Genomic DNA, 24426 nt, shown 5'->3' with positions numbered 1-24426 from the left:
ATTTCATGATATATTTGGCCGGTCACTATCAATGGACCACCCTGTATATATTTTTTAATTACAGACGTTCTCATTCTCATCAAACACTGGAATGTGCAATTGCTAAATTGAGATCCAGGTTTCATGTGTTCAAAAGACCATTTGGGTGTAAGTTGGAGGACTGAATACAGAATGCATATAGCATAATGATTTGAGGACTCGAAATAGTACATCTAGTGATCTCACTGAGGAGAAGATGGGACCACTGGGTAATAAATGCACAGCAGCTCTTATGCAGTCAGTCAGTTCATCAGCAAACTGATGATGGCAACATGATCAGTTGTCAAAACACTGTGTCTATTTGACACTAACATCTGACCGTCCCCCGTGAACTGTTTTGTCTTTAATTATGCCAGGAGAAATTGAAGAAACACATCACACATGCAGGGGTTGGACACAAATATAGAAACACCCCAAGAAATCAGTACTTGAACATAAATGCTGATGCTAGCTACACCTGCAGGTGCTGCTTTTGTATTTAACCATCAACGGCACTTGTGTGACACCCTCAACAGATTGCACATATCGGCTATGGTTAGAACAGTGTTCTGTGTTGTTAATGCAGTATGCCACAGAAAAGTGAAATCAAATTAGGGCAAACTGTTGGTGCTCATATCGTGGGTGCTTCTGTAACCAAGGTAGCCAAAGTGTTTGGTGTCTCAAGAGAGAGAATATCGAAGATTCATACTGCATCTACTAAGTCACAATGAGGACGAAATTGTGTGAGCAATAGTGACAGATGGTCAGTGAAAAGGACTATGACAAAAAAATAAGAGAACAGCTGCAAAAGTCACTACAGAACTGAAAGTAGCACTCCTTAATACTATTGGCACCAAAGGACCCTAAAGGGAACTCCATAAGTCAGATTAGTTTTGTTTCACACTATTTCCAACTAAACTTCAAGCTGGGCTTATGTTTGATATACACAGCCCCAAGTGGAAACTGCTTGCTGCCAAGAGTGAAACATGGTACACGTTTGATGATTTGGGCAGCTGTGTCATGGTATTCTATGGTTACTCTGCAATGTTGCATTACTGCCATGGGTTATATGACGTTTGGCTGATCAGGTATATGCCGCAGTAAGATATTTGTTCCCCAAGAGTGATGCTGTGTTTTAAGACAGCAGAGCACCTGTTCACACAGCTCACATTGTCCAGGACTTGTTTTGTGAGCACGAGGATGAACTGTCACATCTCTCTTGGCCACCAGTCACCAGATCTCAGTATAAATTAGCCTTTTATTGGACTATTTTGAGAGAAGGATGCACGATGATTACCCACGTCTATCACTGTTAGCTGAATTTGTCACTATTTTACAGTAAGAATAGCATAAGATTTCCATGAAAACCATATGGGACCTGTATTTATCCATTCTGAGATGACTGGAAGTCGTTTTGAATGCCAGCAGTTTACCTACACTGTATTAAGCATGGTAATTTTCATGCTTTTAATGTTTCTACGAATGTGTCCACCCCCTATATGTCCAAGGGAGAAGGTGTATCACAGCAGGAAGAAACTTGACAAGCACTGCCACCAGAAGGGCCATCTGCATTCCTTAAGGGATGGCGTGAAGAACGTATGATGTCCAAAGTCACCAAATTAACAAATCGGACGTGTCCGACAGACCAGACACCACTCTTGTCTGCAATTCTAGGGGTGTGATGTCTGTTACACCTGAAGAGATCAGCTGTCATCAGCATCATAACTAATTTTACAGCTGTCATCAAACAAATAATAAAAACAGGAGGTCCTGCAGCTGAAGATATTAGGACATTGCACCATGAGACTGAACAGGTTTCATTCTAGATGAAACACAGAAGAATGGCAGCCATAACCATAACAACAAGAGATAATTTACATGACACATGAAACTTTATATAAAAATTCATTCACAAGCAAGAAAGAAAAATTTAAACAGTTTGCAGGATTTGAAACCATTTGTACACGAGGTCTAGCATTTGTTTTACAACAGTCAAGTGCAAGCAAAACGGGGTAGGTGAATACACTGGATAGTTTTCATTAATTTTCCAGTGTAGCATTTCGTGGAGATGACATGTGCTAGGTAAACTATTAAAACAATAATGAATTTGTTACTGTGTTGATTTTCACAGTGATAATGAGTTCCATATATCACTGTTTTCTCCTTGTTGAGAAAAATCAGCTTACAGTCACTTGACTAATTTTGCCAGTGCTGCAACACTTAACCACTGACACATGATGGCTGTCAATAATTCTCTTCCAGAAAGAGAAAGAGTGCATATGTCACGACAACAGCTAGGAAACAAAAGTACTAAAAACTGAAAGATAACACCATTTGTTATAACAGTACAAATCAATGTCACTGTAAAATGAAAACTTTCAGAGCCGGAATTGTTACAATTAATAAAATATTCCGGGCTATTATGCCCTTTGACCATGCCATAACAACACAAAATATTTTATTAATTGTGAAATTAGTCTCCAACTAATTGTGAAATCAGTCTCCAAAAGAGATAAAATATTATTTACAATTTATTAGTGGGGAGTAAGGTAGTAACTAAGCATCTTACTTTTGGCGCTGTTCCTTGTGTCTCATCTGCAGGGTACGAGCAAGTTTCTCTAGGTTCTTGCTGTAATCTAGTTCCACTTCAGCACGACGCCGGAAGTAGTCCTTTAGCTCTTCAACCAGGGACACCTGAGACTCCAACCGGCAGTCCAGACAGCGCAGCTGTTCTGACAGCTGGGCTCGAATATCTGAAAGCAGGAGTAGAGTCTTTCTTCCGTGATATGAAAGAGAGAGAGACAAAAGCAAATAAAGACTTTATAAATATTGGTATGCTATTGTATCCTGATTGCATATTTTATGTGCTCGCTGACTGACACATCTATATCACATCAAGTTGCAATGGAAAGAAATGTGATCAGAAAAAGAGGGATTAAAAATTTGCACATAAGAACTAGTCTGTTGTTGAGAAAAATTCATTTCCACAGGCAGTCCATAACAGAGTTCATAAATGAGCACATAGTGCCTTTATTAATAGTGATGATAATGGTAAACAAAATGTAGCTATCTGACACAATTTTTACTTTTAGTTTTGCAGTTTTCAGTGCTGGTTTCACACCTGGAAAACATTTTGTACTATCAAGTCATGTTTTGGTGACATATACAAATTATTTTTTATGGAACACCATTCATCAGAAATGTTCTTAACGTTTTTGGTTATTTTACATGAAAAGTAGTAAATTATCTTGGCAACCTGGCTTGAACTCCAATGAAACGGTCTTTTGCATACTTGCATGTATCAAAGTATTTCAAAGTTTAGTTACCATCGACTGGGGTCTTCTATGTCAAGTGCCAGTATAAACATTGCCTGTGCACACACAAATGGTTGATGTTGCACATATAAAGAACAGTAGGTAATTGAGATCAACTGTTTGCATATAATGAATCAGTACATTTCAACAGTGCTGGAAACCAATATTTTCAAAAAAAAAAAAAAAAAAAAAAAAAAAAAAAAAATTAACCAATGTAATAAGCTCACAGAAGAGTGGGGAAGTGTTCCAGGGGTATAAAGCAGCTACTGGGATGAAGGGCTTACATGTACATTGGTAACAAAACAGGGCCTAAAAACTATTTGACCACTGTAAGTAATAATTACAATGATGTACTAGTCAGTGATCTCAACCAAGTGAAATGTACTGAGGCTGTGTAACATATTCCCACATAATGTCTCCACAAACCCTAACATTTTGAAATGCTCTAGAAATCCACAAATATTTATCTTCAACGACTGATGTTCAGAAAGAGATCAATGACCGCATAAAACTCCAATACAGAAAAAACTTTTTGAATGAGAGAATGGTTTCTAGCAGTCATAGTGGTCAGAAAAGTTTTTGGGAAAGGAAATCAAAGGAGACTGTGAAAGAAAGTAGTGAATATCTATTAGAAGCACTAATGTGCCAAAATTATGAAAAAATGGAAGGGATGGCAAAAGAAACCTATAATAGAAAGCCATACATGCAGTCAGGTAGGTGTATACACAATTGAATGAAAATATTGTCACTGTCTACATATTGGCCAAACGGGACACACATTCACTGTCCGATTTAAAGAACACTAGGATTTAGACACTAGGATCAGCCTTAACTCAACATGTTAAGGCTCAATAGCATTTGACACCAACATACATGAAAATGTTAGCATTCTCCACCCACAGCCTAAAGGTTGCATATTTGACTTGTTACAAGAGACTGAAATGCTGTATAATTTGAACTATAACCAAGAGCCCACATTAAATGAACTATCTGCACTTAAACACTTGTTTATGTCATATAATTATGAGTTCCTCAAATGCTAATGTTACATCTCCAGGTCTAATTTTTGAAGCTTCCATGGTTGTGTTATTTCTGCCTGTGTGTAGTATTTTATGTTTATCATTTAGTACTTTTAAGCCAGTCACAACATACATGCCGCAGTTGGGGCCAAGTACTTAACAGTTTTCTTTTACTACACGTGACTGTTTCCACACACACACACACACACACACACACACACACACACGTTATTCTGGTATTCCACGTCCGTAAGCACACCCTTACATAAATCTTTATGGCTCTGTCGCTGGGTGTGGTTTTCTTTAGTTATTCGCATCACATCATGATGGCCATGCTATAAACAATAATCCACGAGGTTTATATATTTGCGTACTATATACAACTACGCTTCTCACACTGTTTCCCTTTTGCTATTTTTGTAGAAGGTATCGCTTCTTTATTTATGATTTAAATAATGCATATTACGCACTTCCCCTTTCTTCATTGTTATTTTTATCTTGTCTCTCTCACATTTACATTCAGACACAGTATGATTTTTACATCTTATCTATAAAGATTATATATACATATTATGTATCTTTTGCAAGTATACGACGCTTTTACCTGCAATTTTTAATGCGTTTATTTTCCTGCCCATGTCTTTTAAATGGACCGATCGATCAGTCCTTTTTTCTTGTCACTTCTTGGTGTCTGCCACGATTCATATCGGTTCATACATTTTGTGTACACACCGTCACGCCCTCCTTGCCCGTGACAGGTTGAACTACACAGTTCCTTGTAGTCCTCAGTAACGTGCTCTGTCGGCTGCTTTTAGCGTAAGTGGTGTTTATGTTTGCTCTTTATATGGCACTTAGCCTTCTCGGTCCCTCGCTACTGAACACACTGTGATTTTAAGTCTCTTACACATGACAGGGCGTGAGTTTGACTTTACATACTGACTACCCCAACTGCTATGCTTTTACAGTTGTTTTTAACTGAGTATGACATTTTATATGGATTATGTTATTTTTTGTAATTCTTTTCATGGACTTTATTTATAACTAGCACTCCCCTCTTGTCTTGACAGTTGTTAGCATCCAAGTTCGTAGCAATAATGCTCTGAAGGCCAGTTGTGCACTTAAATCCTCATTACAACTGAAGCAGTGGCTATGGGTAAAATTCAATTACAGCTAACATCGTTTTCAATTTTTGTCGAAACTGAGAGCAGGAGCATTACAATGTACAAAAATAAACTGAACAATTGCATTTTCAGAACTAAACTGATGCAGTTACAGCAACTTGAAGAACGAAAAGATTGTCTGCAACAGATCTACTTACGGGGCAGTAAATTATATGGCGACAATGGTCATGCTACCACACCAAATATATTATCAACTATCAATGGTCTTGCAACGTGTACAGTGGACTAGGAAGCCGAATTAACCTTCTGTTTCAAACAATAAGGTATGAGCCACTTGGTAAGATGCATATGGAGGTGGTGGAAGCATAGGAGTCCATCAATTGCCAGCACAAAATGGAGTCTGGAAATAACACAGGGACTAACAAAGACCTCCCCCTTCACAACATTGCTGGACCCATGTTCCATGAAGACAACTTGCAACTTGTCTGTCTCCATGCACAATTTAACCCTACACACATGTAAATCTTCGTTGGAAGATAGTAAGCAATGGAGGAGGATTTAGTGAACATTCCCACATGGCGTAATGAAAGGTGTATAAATGCAATGTAATGCTTATAATAAACAGAAAGAACCATACGGCACCAAATTATGTAATTGACCAGGAGAAGTAGATAGAATAGTTGAGGAATGGACAGGGAACTCAGAAAGCAAAAATGATCATATATACAGAAGATCAATCTTTTTATTTTCTTAAGATGCTTTTTTTATTACATGTTTGCTTCATTTCTGTCTTTTTGTTTTCATATTTCAAGATTAAATCTACAAGTATTTTTTCTTTTCATATATTGTCTTCTGAAGGATAAATGAAATGTTCAAAATATCTAGCATTAGTTCTAACACAAGCTTCTAAATGTAGCATCATGGATTGTCTTACTTGTTTCCACATTCTAAATGTCTGCTGTAACTGCCGAACTCTTCCTTGAACACACTGTAAAGACTGTCAATATTCTTAATAGCTCTTGAATGCACCATATCCTTTAAATTTTCCAGAAACTATACATTTAATGGACTGAGATCAGGACACCGGACAGGCCAAGATGTTGCTGGCACACGACCTATCCTTTTACTCATATTGAGTAATTGACCTTTCCTCGACAGAGTTTGTCTCCACAAGGCATTCATGAATTCTTTGAAAGGTCCTACTAATGGCTAAATGTCTACCAGGAAATCAATCAGCACAGGAGCATTGCAATTTACAGATCAATACATCAGGTCAATGTCCGCCTTGTGCCGATTTGAATAAATTTTAGCCACAAATTTACAGTACACAGTAGTCCAATAAGAAAGCTAGTCGAGTAGGCATCATGCCCATGACTCAAAGTCACAAAACACACCGCTCTCCAGCTGAGGTCACAAACACATGCTTATTTAGTTGCGCCCCTCTCAGAAATAGCCGATTCGATTCCTCTTGGGAAAAGAATTCCAGTACACACTGAACACTAGTCCAATAAGAACTGTAGAGCAGAGTCGAATCAAGGGGCTGAGCTCATAGAAATTTTGCATCACCGTACTGTCTCCAAACTCTCTAAGCGAAGCTGTTTGCTTAATATAGTATACTACAAATTACACTGGCGAGAAAATTTTCGAATGGTTAAGACTGAAAGCTACATTGAAAAGTCACCACATTAACTAAGATAAACATAAGAAGGCTTCAACACAACATTTCACAAAACAAGCAACATACGAAAAAAAGAGACTGTAGAATCACGCTGGAAATTTGAAAACAAAACGGAAGAAACAAAGCAAATGTGAACAACAAAAAGTTTAACTAAGAAACTAAAAAAATTGACCATTAGTATACAGAAACTTTGTTGCTTCTTTTTAAGCCCTTTACCCATTCTCAAGAGTTTTCCCAAATATTAATTGATACCCAGCAAATAGCATGAACATGAAAACTCAGTATTTTAAAATCAGGGAATGAAAGACAGAATTATTGGAAGTGTTCCCAGAAAGCAAAATGCGCCTGTAAAGGTAATCTCCTGCAAGACGACAGTGTGGCCAGTTCTCGAGTTGTTATAGTACACACGACTTCATCAGGCATCTAACAAAATCAGACACATGCTGCTAATATATAGCTCATATGAAAGTTGACAGAAATCCTCAGGGACTTCAATAAGGATCTTTGGAATAAACGTCACGTTAATTCTTATGAAACCCTGTTGGGCGAATTCAGAGGACCAGTGTTCAAGGAAGACTGTGCGACCATTCTGCCACTATCAACAGTGATCACGAGAACAAAGAGAGAGATATTAATGAACATAATAACATGAGAGAGAGAGAGAGAGTGAGGGGGGGGGGGGGGCATTTAGCGTTCTGCACTTCAACGTGTACAATTGAGTTATGGCGATTCGGCGTCATTTTTGTCGAGAGTACAGCATACCACCATCTACAGCATGCATCACCTACGGCCCAAAACATTCTACATTGACACCACATTGACTGTCCGTGTAACTGGAAATTCAAGAGTTGCCGCTGTGTGCTCGTTCGAGATGTAAAGTCCATTCAAAAGAGTCCAAAAGTGTGTCAGCTGAGAGTCACCCATTGCTCACGTGCCTCATGTGTTTTGCGTCAACATGTGTGTTTCAAACCATACAGTATTCAATTACTATCAGCCCCTCACATGTCGATTATGACACGTGTAGAGTGTTGTGGACTTATTCTAGGCATTGAGATGGAAACTAGCAATACTCTATCAAATTTTGAGTTCAGCGATATGACCCACGTCAAGACATAAGAGATCTTCGTCAAATATCTTTTGTAAAGATGTTTTATGAAATCTTTGAAAGCCTAATGCTAGGTTCCACTTAAGTGGAAAAATGAACCACCACAACACTGCAGCCGTATACCACAGTCATGTGCGAGAGAGACTTTTCAGAAGATTCACGAGTTTTGCGAGGTTTCCAAGAGTAAATTTACGGAACGTCGAAAATTTTATTCTTCAATGTGATGAAGCACCACCGCAATGGCACCTGCATGTTAAGCTGTCTTAACCGTGGACGGGGCATACGCATCTCGCATTGCACTACTGGCCTCCAACATATTCCGATCTCGTGGAAAACTATTTGCTTTCGAGGAGGTTTCTGGAACACTGTCAGTGTGCTTCCCCTTCCAACAATTTCCCGTTATCTGTGACGTTGCACAGCAACTTCTGTGAATGCAGTAACTCTAAGCACGACTGCCAGTACGGATCAGGTTTCTATATGTTTGTTGTGCGTTCAGTGAAAGCAGAATGAAAATATTGATCATAAACTTAATTATTACAAAAATCATCCCAACGTTGCATGTGCATGCAGGTAGAAAGTGTACCAGTGTAAAATTTAAAGATTCTTTTGAAAATAAAAACTTTGTAATCCTGTGCATAATTTAATATTTGGCCTCAGTTTCCACCTCATGCAGAAGACAGTGTGTTGTGAAATCATACGAGTCTTTCAGAAACATCCTGTCTTGTGAACTGATGGGGTAGCTAGTTTTAAGATGACTAACGCAATCATACCAGAATTTAAAACCTTCAATTTTTCTAAATAATCTAGTAGAAGTCATACAGGTGGGCAAAATGCTGCATTCAGAGCCTTCTCGTACAAACTGAGAGCTTTAGCAGAGTCTGAAGCAAATATCTAAAATTCAACGAACTATTCAGTCAATTTATGCCTATTTTTTGGTCGTGTGCAGGGCCATACGGACAGTCGTTTTTCCTCATTCAATACGACACTTGAATACGGCAGGAAATCGATCATATTGGTACAAAGTACCCCCCCATCATGCTCTGTGAAGGTACTTCGCGCAAATATCAGACAGCTCTCCAACTCAATTCGCGTGTGGTGTGACGGAAATGACTGCCTCTGAAAGAGGCATTATCTTTTATTATCATGGCACCTACGTGAGATTGGAACAAAGGCAGAGTAATTGCTCTTTATTCCCTCAGCAGAGATTGGCTAAAACATCTCGACTTCTAATCCTTTCGAGTTCCCTTAGCATTTCTGTTAACCGCTAGCTACATAGATGGTGTTTCTAAGAATTTGCATCACAACGTCTAGGGCGAGAGTCCATACCATGGGGAATTGCTTCTATTGAATGCAAAAAGTTTTCCGCCAGACATGTTTTGTAATCGCTTATGACCATGTTAGGCGGCAGTGCGTACGCACTCTGAGGCGTAATGTGTGTAGCCTCTAATGTCTAATCCAATCTGCGTGAACGGGGTTAGGCCGAGCTTCTAAAAAATCTTTCCCCGTTAGAGACGTTCATTCTTGAGGTTTTATTTTTAAAATTACAATCAATTTACAGGGCTCGGTAGTAATCAGATGCAGAACACACGGTTTCTAGATCCTGCTAGTTAGCGGAATCTCGTCATCCCACGTCCAGCGAATTCAATAAAAATGACACCTAACGTCACCGAAAAGTGTCGGCGTTCATTTTGTCTAGCAAAAGTTGTTCCCCAGACGTCTGATGCAGACTGTGAAACACGCTATGTTTTAACTCTAGACAACTAAATATCTCGAAAGCGACGCGTTCTAAAAAACAAAAGCTCTAGGTGAAAGTTATTAATAAAGGGGTTATCTGTCTGTGATGCAGTTGGTCATCTAACCACCCCTTCAGCGTGGGCAGGGAACCCCCCGTTTTTATTGCCTATTCGGATTCTAAGGCAAAAAATACGTACGGTTTGGTTAACTCAAACCGTTGTTTCCCATTCATGGGGGGGGGGGGGGGGGGGAGGGAGAGAGGGGGGGAGGGAGGGGGAGGGGGGGAGAGAGAAAGAGAGAAAGAGAGAAAGAGAGAGAGAGAGAGAGAGAGAGAGAGAGAGAGAGAGAGTGTGTTTGCAAGTAAGAACAGACGCCTTTGATTCTACATTTCATTTACGATGTAAATGAAAACCTTTGTGTTCTAACGGTTGATACTGACCTTAAAACGTTAGTTGGGTGTTGCTAATGTGATTGTAAATTACAACTAATATGGCTTGGCAATGACATATCTGGCAGATAAGCTACTTGTATGGTAACGTAGCTTTTCGTTCCCTACGGCGTTTACTGTGGTGAGTCGCCAAACCATCGGAATGCTTCATTTCGGCGGCCGCCCTCTAACTCCGCCATCAAGGTGACTGATTTCGGTGTGTATCCATCCAACCGTCGTAACACTCTTCCCGGCCGCTACGCGGCTTCCGGCGCAATACAGACCACAACCTTTGTAACAGGACAAAATGTCCATCACATGATAGTGACAGGCGCACCTGCCATCGATACTCATCGAAATCAAGCACCCCAATGGTAAGAGGCAAGGGGATTCACCAAAATAAAGCTTCCTGTGGTCGTTGTGCCTGGCTCACGCTAAACGTAGTTTCTAACCAAACATTGAAGCGGTTAACCATATTGTACTGTGTAATCAAATTTGCAACACAAAAGTATATTTCGAACATAAATATTAATCGTTAGATACGAATGTTTACATTTCGTAAACGAAATCTAGAATCAAATGCGTTCGGTCATAATTGTGAAAACAGCCACATTTGAAATTTGTCAAATACAGCGCCATCTACTGCGAACGGGAAACAGTGGTTTGAACAATTTTTTTTTTAAAGGTGCCGTTTTCGAGATATTAGGTTGCCTCAAGTTAAAACATACATCCTATACCGATCTTTATTTCAAGAGCTCATTTTATTTCGAATCTCTTGGTAGTAATTTACCTACACATAAACAATATGACAGACACCAAGTGCGTACTTCTAACATTGTAATATGACACTACCACATTCATTACTGACAATATTTCCGCAACTACGGAGGACTATCATTTAGTATACCAAGTAGAAGTAAGTCTAATCTGGTCTGCTTTTATTTATAACCAACAAGCGACAACACTGCAAGACAGCAACATCCTAGCTTAAATAATCACAGTGCTGTGGATCATATTTGATAAATAGTTTATGCATATTGGTAACACTATCGTACAAACGAACATATGACGTCAGTGGACTGCATCACCCTAAATTTCTTTGACGTTATCATATACAGTTATTTGAGATTACACCAACGTCGGATACCGAAACAAGGGTATTTTGAAGTAAGAATCCAATTGTGGGAAGCTAATATCAAAACTGGTGAACAAGTAACGTCTGTAGCACAAGCCCGTACCGGGCTGCAGGTAGAATACAGTCTTTGTACAAAGTATGAGCAGCAGCACTAGGAATGGGGACGCGGGTCCATCGCCCCGACTGCCTTTTACCCCGAAAAGATCCTCGGTACTTATCTTGGACGCAAGCTGAGTGGACCTGAGGCCACTCCCTAGGAAATGAAACGAAGAAAAATCTCCGACCCTGCCAGGGATTAAGCCCGGCACTCTCATGGCCTGAGTTTAGTGCTCTACTAGCTATACCAGCACGGCTACATAAGACGAGTGATACGAGGTCTAATGTGACCAACGCATGGGAGGCATGTTTTTGTTGCGAATTTTATTGATGTGGTCTCGAGACTAAAGACTGATTTGATGCACTTCTCCACGCTCTGCGTGTCACTGGTCCTATATTGGGAACCACTGGCCTAACGAGACGAAAAAAGGAGGCAGCATGCGAAACCCAACTCTCTCTTTTCTGACACGATGTACTGAAAGCCATGAATCAACGCGCTCAGGGTGATGCAGTATTTCTAGATTTGCGAAAAACATTCGACTCAGTTCCACACCTAAGCTTATAGTCAAGTACGATCATAAGGGTTATTAAGTGAAATTTGTGACTGGACTCAAGACCTTTTGGTAGGGAGGACGTAGCATATTATCTTGGATGGAGAATCATCTCAGATGTAGAAGTAACTTCGCATGTGACTCACGGAAGGGTGCTGACACCCTCACTGTCCATGTTTTATATTAATAACGTTGCGGATAATTTTAATAGCAACATCAGGCTTTTTGCAGATGGTGTAGTTATCTAAACTGAAGTACTGTCTGAAAGAAGCTGCATAAATATTCACTCAGATCTTGATATGGTTTCAAAGATGTGCAAATACTGGCAGCTTGCTTTGAATGTTCAGAAATGTAAAATAGTGCACTTCACAAAACGAAAAAACGTAGGACACTACGTATATAATATTAGTGATACACAGCTGAAATCTGCGAACCCATACAAATACTTTGGTGTAACGTTTAGTAGGAACGTAAAGTGTAACAACAGTGTAGACTCAGTTGTTGGTACAGCAGGTAGCAGCCTTCGGTTCATTGGTGGAACATTAGAGAAATTCAATTACCCTACAAAGGACATCGCTTACAAATCATTCATGCGACCCACCCTCGAATATTGCTCAAGTATTATTTTATTTATTTATTCAATTAACAGTGTAGAGTAACCCACCACCTTGAAACGTAAGGTGGGTCGGAAGCTTCTAAATCTAATAGCAAAGACTTATTACTCCAATCTTACTGGTACACAGTTGATAATGCTTTTTTTTTTTCAAAAATAATATAAAGAACATAATATATAAAAATTTCTGTAAGGTTACAGAGAATCGTAATGCTTAACAATTGTTAGAGTGGTTCCATATAATTTGTTTCTGCCTAGTTGATTAGTATATAATTTATGTAATGCGAATGTCAAAGAAAAATAAAAACATGTCATACAATACGTGTGGTGAAAATAAGTTGCAATATGTAGAGGGAAGTGATATACTATATTTGGCTATGTAATACACAGTCTAAGTGGCTTGTTGGTTGATAATAGCCTATTTCTCCCTATAATCAGGTGAGAAAGTCTCGGTAGAACCTCAAGCTATTCTCATCTAAAATGGTTTGGGTTTATATATGTTTATTGTGTTTGTGTATATTGGTAGATTATTTGGAGTGTCGCATGTCAGGACACAACACGATATTAAGAAGTTGTTTGTTTGTCTTCTTGTACGTAGTAGTCTCAAATTTTATGTGATACCTTCGATACCTATACATGGTATTATACAGATTAAATAATGACTGAACATTTGATAGATGGATCACATGAATTTTAGCTTTACATAAAGAGTAAAATAATGGTTATAAATTTGTTAGAAGAAATAGAAAGTAGTTCATTGCTACTTGAATGGAGTATTTCTTAAATAACTTAATACATTACGTTTTTAGTTTTATATGTACTTTGTAAGGAAAATACATTTGCTCTATAAAATTCATTGATCGTAGCTTTACATAAAGAACAGAATGTACTTCCGTCTATGCATAATACATTACTGCTTGTGTGCAGTATACTTTAAACAATAAGCAATATGTCGTTGGTGAGGAGCAGCCTCGGAATAAATGTTCTTCGAGCTTTCTCCTCGCAAGCGACGTTACCTTATTAAGGGAGACTTAGTATGTGGTGTCGGTGTTTTATGATTGTTACTGCCTGTTGTGTTGATCCCTTCCGTGTCATGTTCACTTAGTGTGTTGGGTCCTTCCTCGGTTTCGGAATTTGAGGTCGTGCTTGTGTCCTCCCCTGTGGTTTGTTGTGTAGTTTGTGCTTGTCTACGCCTCCTTGCATAAGGGTTTTGGCGCTTGTATTCTTCATGCAGCCGGCCGCGGTGGTCTAGCGGTTCTGGTGCTGCAGTCCGGAACCGCGGACTGCTACGGTCGCAGGTTCGAATCCTGCCTCGGGCATGGGTGTGTGTGATGTCCTTAGGTTAGTTAGGTTTAAGTAGTTCTAAGTTCTAGGGGACTTATGACCTAAGATGTTGAGTCCCATAGTGCTCAGAGCCATTTTTTAGCCATTCTTCATGCAGTGTGCTCGATATAATATCAGCTACACTATTTATTGGGTACCAATAATCGGGATTATAGAATGAAGTTTCATATCGGGATTACGTATTATTCTGGTGATGTCACTGTCGTTCTGTATAGATCTCACATGTGCTAGCGTGTTGCATAGTAATGTTACGTGTCCTGATGACCCAGTTTCTCTACAAATGCATATTTCATCGTTAGTTAATCCCATGCGTGTACCGGGTACTGTCCATGGCCTGTCAGGAAATGGACCATCCCCTGGCTTGTGTCGACATGTTTCAGTTGTAATTTTTCGTGTACATCAGGAGAGAGTACTCGGCGATCCTTGTTGGATGCATCCCACTCTCTCTGCCATGTTTGAATCCGCCAATGTTTGATATTTGTTACTAATGTTTGTTCCTGTAATTTCGGCGACTTTATCGAGCCTGTCCCTCTTAAGCCAATCAAGGGCAGCTCTATAACGTATTGTTATGCCTATAGGGCAGTCCCCATCACAACTCAAAGTGCTTCTAGTGATGTGGTGTTGAAAGAGCTGCTACGCTCACCTCGTCTTGCAATAGTCTTGTTGGTCTGTATATTCAGTGGGTGAGGCCAAGCACTTGTGGCGAAGCATGCGAGGGATTCAAGTATCACAATCTGGTCCGCCCTTATCGTCTTAATAGGTAATTTGTACTGAGCTGTGTTGAGTCGTGTTAGTTTGTGCATAATCTTGGAGGCTTTGTCAATTATCAATTTGATATGATAGTTGAAAGTGTCTTCCGTCAAAATGCAGTTCTATATAATGCGTGGCTTGCTTCCTCTGTATGCTAGTATTGTCTAATTTTAGAATTGGGTTCCCCTGTAGCGTCCCTCTGAGCAGTAAATATACAGTTTTGTTGAGTGCTATTTTCTTTGCACCAACAGTTAATTTTCTAAAGCAGTTGCTTGCCTTTTTTCTCTAGTGCTGCTCTTGTGTTGGCTGAAACCACTACGAGTAGGTCAACCGCGTATGCCACCACACCTCTTCCCTTTCGTCACCGTCCAGAGTGTTCAGCTTGGGCTCGAGTGCTGTATCCCAAAATGTTGGTACGCAGATCGAGCCCCCTGGGCATCGCTTTGTTATTCTCTTGACAACCTTGCATGTACTGCGTGTACCAGTCCTCCATTCCGCCACTCTGCCTCTGCAGTAGTCGAGGTGGCTACTGTAGAGGGAAGCTGATAGCCTCATATCCCTTAACCTGGCGAAGAGGGACGGCCGCCAGGGTTACCAAAAGCCCCGGCTATGTCGATTAGCGCTGCGGTCACGTATCTGTCGCCGATGCTATTTTTTACTGTCAGTGCTCGGTTGACGGCGTCTTCTATTGTTTTACCTCACCTGACGCCGAACTGATGGGGCGTTAGACCGAAATAGTGTCTGTGCGATTGTAAGCAACCTCACAGGAGCCTTTTCTGTACCTTGGCGAGAGTGTTTAAGTGGGACCCATACTAAATACGACTAGTAGGGGATGTTGAATGTATACAGAGAAGGGCAGGAAGCATGGTTACAGGTTTGTCTGACGCGTGGGAAATTGTCACTGAGATATTGAAAGAACTGAACTGGGAGATTCTTGACGATAGGTGTAAACTATCCCGAGAAAGTCTACTGACCAAGTTTCAAGAATCTGCTTTAAATGATGATTCTAGGAATATGCTATAACCCCCTATGTATCGCTCACAAGGGGATCGTGAGCGTAAGATTCGAATAATTACAGAATGCACAAAGGATTTCAAACAATCATTCTTCCAGCGCTCCACACGTGGGGAAGAAACCCTGTAACGATGGGACGTACCCTCTGCCACGCACTTCATGTTGGTTTGCAGAGTACAGATGTAGATCTAGACGAAAAGAGGGAGGAGGGGGGGGGGGAGAAGGGGAGCGCGACGCACCCTCTGTACACAGGCTGCACTTTGAAGCGATGCGCAGCGCGCGCTATCTACTGCCGGCAGCGGACTTCCGCCGCTGATAGCGTGCGGCTGCTAACATCGGCGACAGCTAATCCTTTCTCTCGCTCAGTTCTCCTAAGCTTCTTCCTTTCTGGCAGCAACTTGTTAATTTCGAGCGGCACACGCACTGATCAGTTACCCGCAACAGCAGAACGACAGTCCAAACTGCAGAGTACTTTCAGGGTGGTGACTTCGCTCCAATAAAAGATGTCCCCGAGATTTCCTGGGAAAATAGATGTAACGCCCAAAAATGTCACGCAGTCCTTTGAAATGGATCTGTAGCCCCGGAGGCACTGCATTTAAACAAAAAAATAAACTATTATGAATGAGGATGGCGTAAAAATATCCCTAGAAGTCTTTATGTTACACTCACGGGCAGTCCACAAGTGAGTATCTTTCTTTCCTGCTTCGTTGCGGCTAGTTCTCGGCCAACGTCGGGAGACACGGCTAAAAAATCTGTTAGAGAAAGACAGTAGTAGTCGCATCTAAAGGATCACAGCGCGATCAACTTAATTTCTTCCGACGAAGCACGAGTCCCCACTTTCACGGCCGTTTACGCATAGAATACTGCTCCAGAGTGACCACAGTTCGCACATGTAGAACCAGAACCGAATTAGCGTGCGGGACAGTTATCAAGAGCCGGTGTCATGGGTGATGCTGCGATTGACTGCCTCCCGTCACTTTCAATCGTTTACTTTTCGTCTTTTAAACAAACTCGAAGCACGTTTTTTCCAGAAACAGGTGCGACCCCACTTTTCCATTAGCCACCTTCTAAATCCCTGCAGCAGGACTTCAACAAATGCGTTCACATGGCGTGGGACAAATTTACAGTGAACAGCTTTTTCTTTCAGAGTCTGATGAAGCATTCACAAGTGTCTCTGTCACTGTACTGAGAGTTTGCTACTTTAAACGCACATTTCAGGAATTAAAATCCGACAAATACTATTTCAGACAACAATTTGAATGTTCCCATTATTTATCTTCGGACTAAGAGGAGACCCAGCGAACAAAGATTCAGACACGAAAATAAGTTTCTGAAATACGAGATTTGTCACGTCACAGGTCGAGAGAAAGTACATATTTTAAATGCTCGAAATAAAATACAAGCTTTGAAATTAGCAGTAGAGCTAGACAATCCATAGTACATTCAACCCCCTCCGTAACCATTTCACGGAACAATATGGTCGACACAAAGGTTTAACAGATGTCCCATTCTCATCTACAAACGTTACACCCTTATGTCAGTAATAAAAGCAAATCTACATCACATTCCGCAAGCCACCTAATGGTGTGTGGGGGAGGGTATTTTTTGTATCACTAACTGAGCCCTCCAACCCTATTCCACTCGCGAATGGCACGTAGGAAGACTGATTGTCGGTAAGCCTCTACACTGACTCTGATGTCTCGAACTTTTTCCTCATGGTCGTTACGCGAGAGGGAAGTAATATGTTGTCAGACTCTTCCCGGAAAGTGCTCTCTCGAAATTTCAACAGTAAATCTCTCCGTGAGGCGTATCGTCAGATTCGGGTCGTTTACACTTGCCGTAAGTTCGAAAAAAGAAACGAGTCAGTGTGCAAGTTAATATACAGGAAAGAAGGAAGGAAGATCGTGAGTCACGTCCCGTCAACGTTGATGACATTAGAGCTGGAGCAATAGCTTAGTAGATAGTGCAAGGCCGGGAAACGAAATCGATCACGCCCTTCTTTGAGAAACCGCAGAAATTTGTTTCAAATTTTTACGAAATCTATGGAAAATCTAAATCAGGATGCCGCAACGAGGCGTCAAACCACAGTCGTGCCACAAACGATTCCACTGCCTCCACCACTGCGCCACCTCCTCCTGCTTTTCTTCCCTTACCCCTACGTTAAACCAAATGCATATCCACGTCCCGAAGCTATCTTGAGAGTCTCGCCCACCACGTATTGCGCGGGTCGAGTTTTAGAGACACGGAGTATTTCCGACGGCGCCGAAGTGCACGCTGTGCATGACGCTGCCAGGGGAACTCATAGTTTCTCGAAGGGGGGAGGGAGTTGGACGCGTGGGTCGCTGCTATTCTCGGAGCGAATTGACTCCAGCGCCGTTCAAAATTGCCGTTCCCGCTCCATGCCGGTGAGCAAGCATAAACCGCACGCTTCAAGTGCCGAGACCAGTGCGAAACGTGCGTTCCGTTAATTTTCACCGCCTCCCTCCTCCTCTCTTCCGATGATTACCAAATTAACAATTCCTCGATGCCTCAGATGTGTATCAGCAACCTATCCGGTCTTTCAGTTAATACAGTGGCGATATATATATATATTTTTCCCTGGACGTCCAAGATGTTTTATTACTCGCTATAGGAACTGGCAGACGTGCATTTAATGTATTGTGCAGCAGGACGGTGTGACTGCAAGGCCGAACGAATATACAGAATAAAACGTCGCAACAGGCGTCCGAATTCGACATTTGTTGTCTTTGATAGAAACTTACCAAAAGCTCTTACAAGAGACTGGGCCACTCAAATACGCAGAAGTCTATATAAATTTTATGTTAAGGAACATACCGGTAGACGGTATTTGTGTGTGAATATTTTTCTGTAGAGAAATGCGACAGTACCATGAAGCGGCCGCGGTGGTCTAGCGGTTCTAGGCGCGCAGTCCGGAACCGCGCGACTGCTACGGTCGCAGGTTCGAATCCTGCCTCGGGCATGCATGTGTGTGTTGTCCTTAGGTTAGTTAGGTTTAAGTAGTTCTAAGTTCTAGGGGACTGATGACCACAGATGTTAAGTCCCATAGTGCTCAGAGCCAGTACCACGAAGCGACCGAATACACTAACTTTCTCGGCTTTTAACGCTATACAAGGACTCGCTAGTCTCCACGATGTCAGAATCTGACTGTGGGCAAAACGTCAGAGACCAAATGGGAGATGCACACGCCGTGGAAAGGAGTTTTATATTGATGCAGTACTGATATATTCCTGGACGTTTCGCCATTTTTACAATACTTAACGAATAAGCTGCACACGTGTAACTTGTGAATTTCTGCACTTTTTTCGTTTTGTTTCATGGTAAGTTAATATTTATAACACCAAAATCTCGTCACCGTGATTTTTTTCCAGAAAGGAACTCTCCGTTTGGCATTAAGTTGCGGGAGGTGACAATCCGTCGTTCTTTTGTTCGAGAAAAGGTGTATGGGGGCAACCTTTGCACATAATTTCATCTTCTTCAAAAAATTCTCCAGAATGTTTTGAACACTTAATTTCGAGATGTTGCTCACTGCGATTTGTGACAACGTTGTTGACAAACCACAGCCGCGCGTCGATTTCTTAACACTACCTGCCCCACAACTGACTGTTCGAATGCGCACCTGTGGTTTACAGTTGTCAGTTCAAAAAATGGTTCAAATGGCTCTGAGCACTATGCGACTTAACTTCTGAGGTCATCAGTCACCTAGAACTTAGAACTACTTAAACCTAACTAACCTAAGGACATTACACACATTCGTACCCGAGGCAGGATTCGAACCTGCGACCGTTGCGATCGCTCGGTTCCAGACTGTAGCGCCTAGAACCGCACGGCCACACTGGCCGGCAGTTGTCAGTTCAAGCTGCCACCTTAGTTACTGTGCTGGCTTCATTTATATGTCAGAAGGAAAATCAGTCGCGGAACGTTGTGAATGGTTGTCGATGTTCCGAAGATGCTCTAGCCGTTGCAAGTTCCCTGCAGAAATACATGCTGCCTCTAAAGCCGTCCATAATGGTGAAGGTGTTGCCGGTGCTCAATTTTGTGCACAAACTCACCTCTCGATTATGTCCCATAAATGTTTGATGTGATTCATGTTGGACATTGTGGGTGGACGAGTCATACCAACTGTCCAGAATGTTCTTCAAATCAATTACTGACAATTGTGGACCAGTGACATGGCTGCATTGTCATCCATGAAAGCAGAGTCCATGAATGGCTGCGAATTGTCTCCAGGCAGCCGAGCATAACCATTTCCAGTAATGATTGGTTCAGTTGGACCAGAGGACCCAGTACATTCTACGTAACCACAGTCCACACCATTATGGAGGCACCACCAGCTTGCACAGTGTCTTGACAACTTGGGCCCATGTCTTCATGGGGTCTGCGCCACATTCGAACCCTATCATTAGTTCTTACGAGCTGACCAGGCCACGGTTTTCCAGTTGTCTAGAATCCAACCGAGATAGTCATGAGCCCATGACAGGCGACGTTGAGCTGTTAGCAAAGGCACTCGCATCAGTCGTCTGCTGCCGAAGCCTATCAATGGCAAACCTCGCGACACTGTCCTAACGGATACGTTCGTGGTACGTCCCACTTCGATATCAGAGGTTATTTCAAGCAGTGTTGCTTGTCTGTTAGAACTGAAGGCTATATGCAAAAGCCGCTGTTCTCGGTCGTTATGTGAAGGCCGTCGGTCACTGGGTTGCCCATGGTGAGAAGTAATGCCTGAAATTTGGTATTCTCGGCACACTCACTGTGGTTCTTTGAATATTGAATTCCCTAACGATTTCCAAATGGAAATGTCCCTTGCGTCTAGCTCCAACTACCATCCCGAGTTCAAAGCATGTTAACTCCCATCGTGCGCCTATAATCACGCCGGATACCTTTTCACACGAATAACCCGAGTACAAATCACAGCTCCGCCAATGCACTGACCTTTTATACCTTGCGTACGCGATACTACCACCGTCTGTATATGTGAATATCACGATCCTATTACTTCGGTCATTTATGTGTATTAACGGAAAAACAGTGCGATTGAGACAGTGATACAAAAAACTGTTTCAGAAATACACGAAAAAGAACAGTTCCAGTTAGGAAAAGAAGGTCAACATTTTTTTTGGACACTTATACAGGATGAATAACGAAAGGCTGACGAAAAAGATCGTCCATTTCCTCTCGGAAAAGAAATTAACAAGCTGGATCCGATAGATAAGTTTTAGAGATACACACTATAAAACCAGAAGGAGCAGCAGTAAGGGATTTTTTTCCCCCCAGAAGGAATGTGTTAAGTTTACAAGCTTCAAAACATAACCACAAGAAAGACAAGTGTGTAGTGGTCCACAATAAAAATGAAGTTTGCGTTCTCACAATATAATCCCGGAATTTAGATTCTCACGGTACGTAGCTGGCCAAACGAGAAGCGGAAAAAAGTTGTCTCAGAGCCAAGCAGAAAGCTAATACGTAGTAGCAGATCTGTTACTTCTGTACATCCTTGTTACTCCCAAGAGCTTATCATTGGGTACATTGTGCTGCTACCTACTGCCAGGTACTCCATATCAGTGACGTTAGTAGTCATTAGACATCGTGAGAGGGCGCTCTGTTGAATCCACTGACTTCGAGCGCGGTCAGGTAATTGGGTGTCACTTGCGTCACACGTCTGTACGCGAATTTCCGCACTCCTAAACATTACTAGGTCAACTGTTTCCGATGTGATAATGAGGTGGAAACGCGAAGGAACACGTACAGCACAAAAGCGTACAGGCATACCTCGTCTGTTGACTGACGGAAACTGTCGACAGTTGAAGAGGGTCACAATGCGTAATAGGCCAGACCATCACAAAGGAATTCCAGACTGCATCATGATCCACTGCAAGTACTGACAGTTAGGTGGGAGGTGAGAAAACTTGGATTTCATGATCGAGCGGCTGGACATAAGCCACACATCACGCCGGTAAATGCCAAACGACGCCTCGCATGGTGCAAGGAGTGTAAACATTGGACGACTGAACAGTGGAAAAATGTTGAGTGGAGTGACAAATCACGGTAAACAATGTGGCAATCAGATGGCAGGGTGTAGATATGGCAAATTCCCGTGAACGTCATGTGCCAGCGTGTGTAGTGCCAACAGAAAAATTCGGAGGCGGTGGTGTTATTGTGTGGCGGTGTTTTTCATGGAGGGGCTTGGACCCCTTGTTTTGCGTGACACCATCACAGCACATGCCTACATTGATCTTTTAAGTACCTTTTTGCTTCCCGCTGCTGAAGAGCAATTCGGGGATAGCGATTGCATCTTTCAACACGATCGAGCACCTGTTCATAATGCACGGCCTGTGGCGGAGTGGTTATACGACAATAACATCCCAGTAATGGACTTGCCTGCACAGAGTCCTGACCTGAATCCTATAGAACACCTTTGGTATGTTTTGGAACGCCGTCTTCGTGCTAGACCTCACCGACAAACATCGATACCTCTCCTCAGTGCAGCACTCCGGGAAGAATGGGCTGCCAGTCCCCAAGAAACCTTCCAGCACCTGATTGAACGTATGCCTGCTAGAGTGGAAACATCATCAAGGCTAAGGGTGGGCCAACACCATATTTAATTCCAGCAGTACCGATGGAGGGCGCCACGAACTTGTAAATCATTTTCATCAAGTTGTCCGGATACTTTTGATCACATAGTGTATTCTCTCAATCATTGTGTTTTTAGCTACTAAACAACAATGTCTGGCGCGATAAAAACCCCTTACGCCACGCTCTCTCCGGTCACCAGTGTCGCGTGGGCTGTAATAGCAGTAGATCGACATATCTTCCGTTACCCTGTTTGAGAGATGCTGTCACAGTTACTTAAGTCCGTATCTTCTGATCACAACACGATGATGATCCACACGACGGTACACCACCCCACCTTGCTATTGTTGTCTATCTGAACACCATACACCACCACCGTTAAATATAAATGGAAAACGTTTAGGCGAAGCAATTATGGAAAATAAGCATATGTGAGAGAGAGTCAATTGAAAACTGAACACCCGCCACAATGGGACCATGAGATGGTTCCATTTAAAAGCAATCACTACAAGTGTCAAGGCACTTACCCACTGGTAAACGAGACGTTCAATTCCCGTTTCGTAGAACGCGATCGGTTGCTGACGGATCCACAACTGCAGCCACTCTTTCACTTCCAAAGTGTCGTCCACGCGTGTCGTTCTGCACATCGCCAAAGATGTAAAAATCACAATGTGAGGATTGTACGGAGGATGTTGCAGTGTTTTCCAACCAAACTGCTGAAACATGGCGTTTGAGTGGTGGCACCACGTATCATGATGACCTCTTCGTTCGACTGCACGGACCCTCTGGTCCTCAGTTCCTCGAGCGCGGAACCACAATCAATGAGCACCGCTAAGAAAACACTTTGCAGAAACTGTGACGCGTCATAACGTCAAAACGCCCAGGAATGCTGTTGGGACGGAACCATACCGTTGCACAAAAACGTCCGATCTCACACGGCCAATCGGACCAAGGCTACACTTCAGCAAGTTGGTTGGGAAACACTGCAACAACCTAAGTGCAGCCCGGACCATTGACCGTGTGAATTTCTGATTTGGCGACCTGAAGAATGGCATGCATGGACGTCGGTTTCAGGTTGAAGAGGAGGTTCAAGAGTGGGTGCGGCCAACCGCGTTTTACCAAACAGGAACTGATCGTACCGTCTCCCAGTGGGATAAATGTCTTAACACGTGTGGTGATTACTCTGGAAGGGAACCATTCCATGGTACCGTTGTGGTGGGTATTCGGTTTTCATTTGAATATATATACAGATGGGTCCAAAAAAATGTATCCACTGTTTAAAAGTCCATAACTTGTCAACTAATTGACGGATTTGTCTCATTTTTGGTGAAAGTGTAGCTTAAAGTCCAACTTACAGATTTCACTGTAGGTGTTCGAAATGGTCACCAAATTTAACATCCACACACAAACGATGCCGCCGATCTGCTGCACTAACTACTGACTGCAACGTGTTCAGTTGGATATTTGTACATGAAAACTGTACGATGGATTCTCGAAGTTCATCCAATGCGTGTGGCTTTTGTCGATAAACGACGTCCTTTAGTGTTCCCCACAGGTAAAAGTCCAGAGGTGTTAGGTCTGTAGATACTCCACAGCACCTCTACGTCTAATCCATCTTCGTGGTAGATATTCGTCGAGATACGCCCGAACACGATTTTGGTAGTGGGCTGGGGCACCATCTTGTTGAAAGTAAACTCTTCCATCTCCACGCAAGTGTCAGACGGCAGGTAAAATGGATGTCTGAAGCTTCTGAAGGTACACCTCACTGGTAACTGTGCCGTCAAAGAAGAATGGCAATTGTGGGATGTAGCACTTCCACTTTGCTGTCTTCAAAATTCGCCGAACACTTGTGCGACTCACTCCAGTTTCACGGGCACACTGTCTCACAGACTTTTGTGGTCAGCGAGTGAATTGTTGTAACA

The 24426-nt window shown here is 42.1% G+C and overlaps 1 protein-coding gene across 2 annotated transcripts in view; it reads right to left on the bottom strand.

Moving 5' to 3' along the window:
• Positions 1–24426, bottom strand: part of LOC126483785 (SLIT-ROBO Rho GTPase-activating protein 1-like) — a 510581-nt gene that overhangs the window by 106691 nt on the left and 379464 nt on the right. For both annotated transcript variants that reach the window (XM_050106944.1, XM_050106945.1), the window contains exon 2: positions 2588–2771. In XM_050106944.1, the coding sequence (XP_049962901.1) occupies positions 2588–2771 (184 nt within the window). The remainder of the gene's footprint in view (positions 1–2587; positions 2772–24426) is intronic.

Source organism: Schistocerca serialis, chromosome 6 (assembly GCF_023864345.2).
Source record: "Schistocerca serialis cubense isolate TAMUIC-IGC-003099 chromosome 6, iqSchSeri2.2, whole genome shotgun sequence".
Classification (NCBI taxonomy): Eukaryota; Metazoa; Arthropoda; class Insecta; order Orthoptera; family Acrididae; genus Schistocerca; species Schistocerca serialis.
The sequence above is the reverse complement of the archived record's forward strand: the minus strand, read 5'-3'. Positions and strand labels throughout refer to the sequence as shown.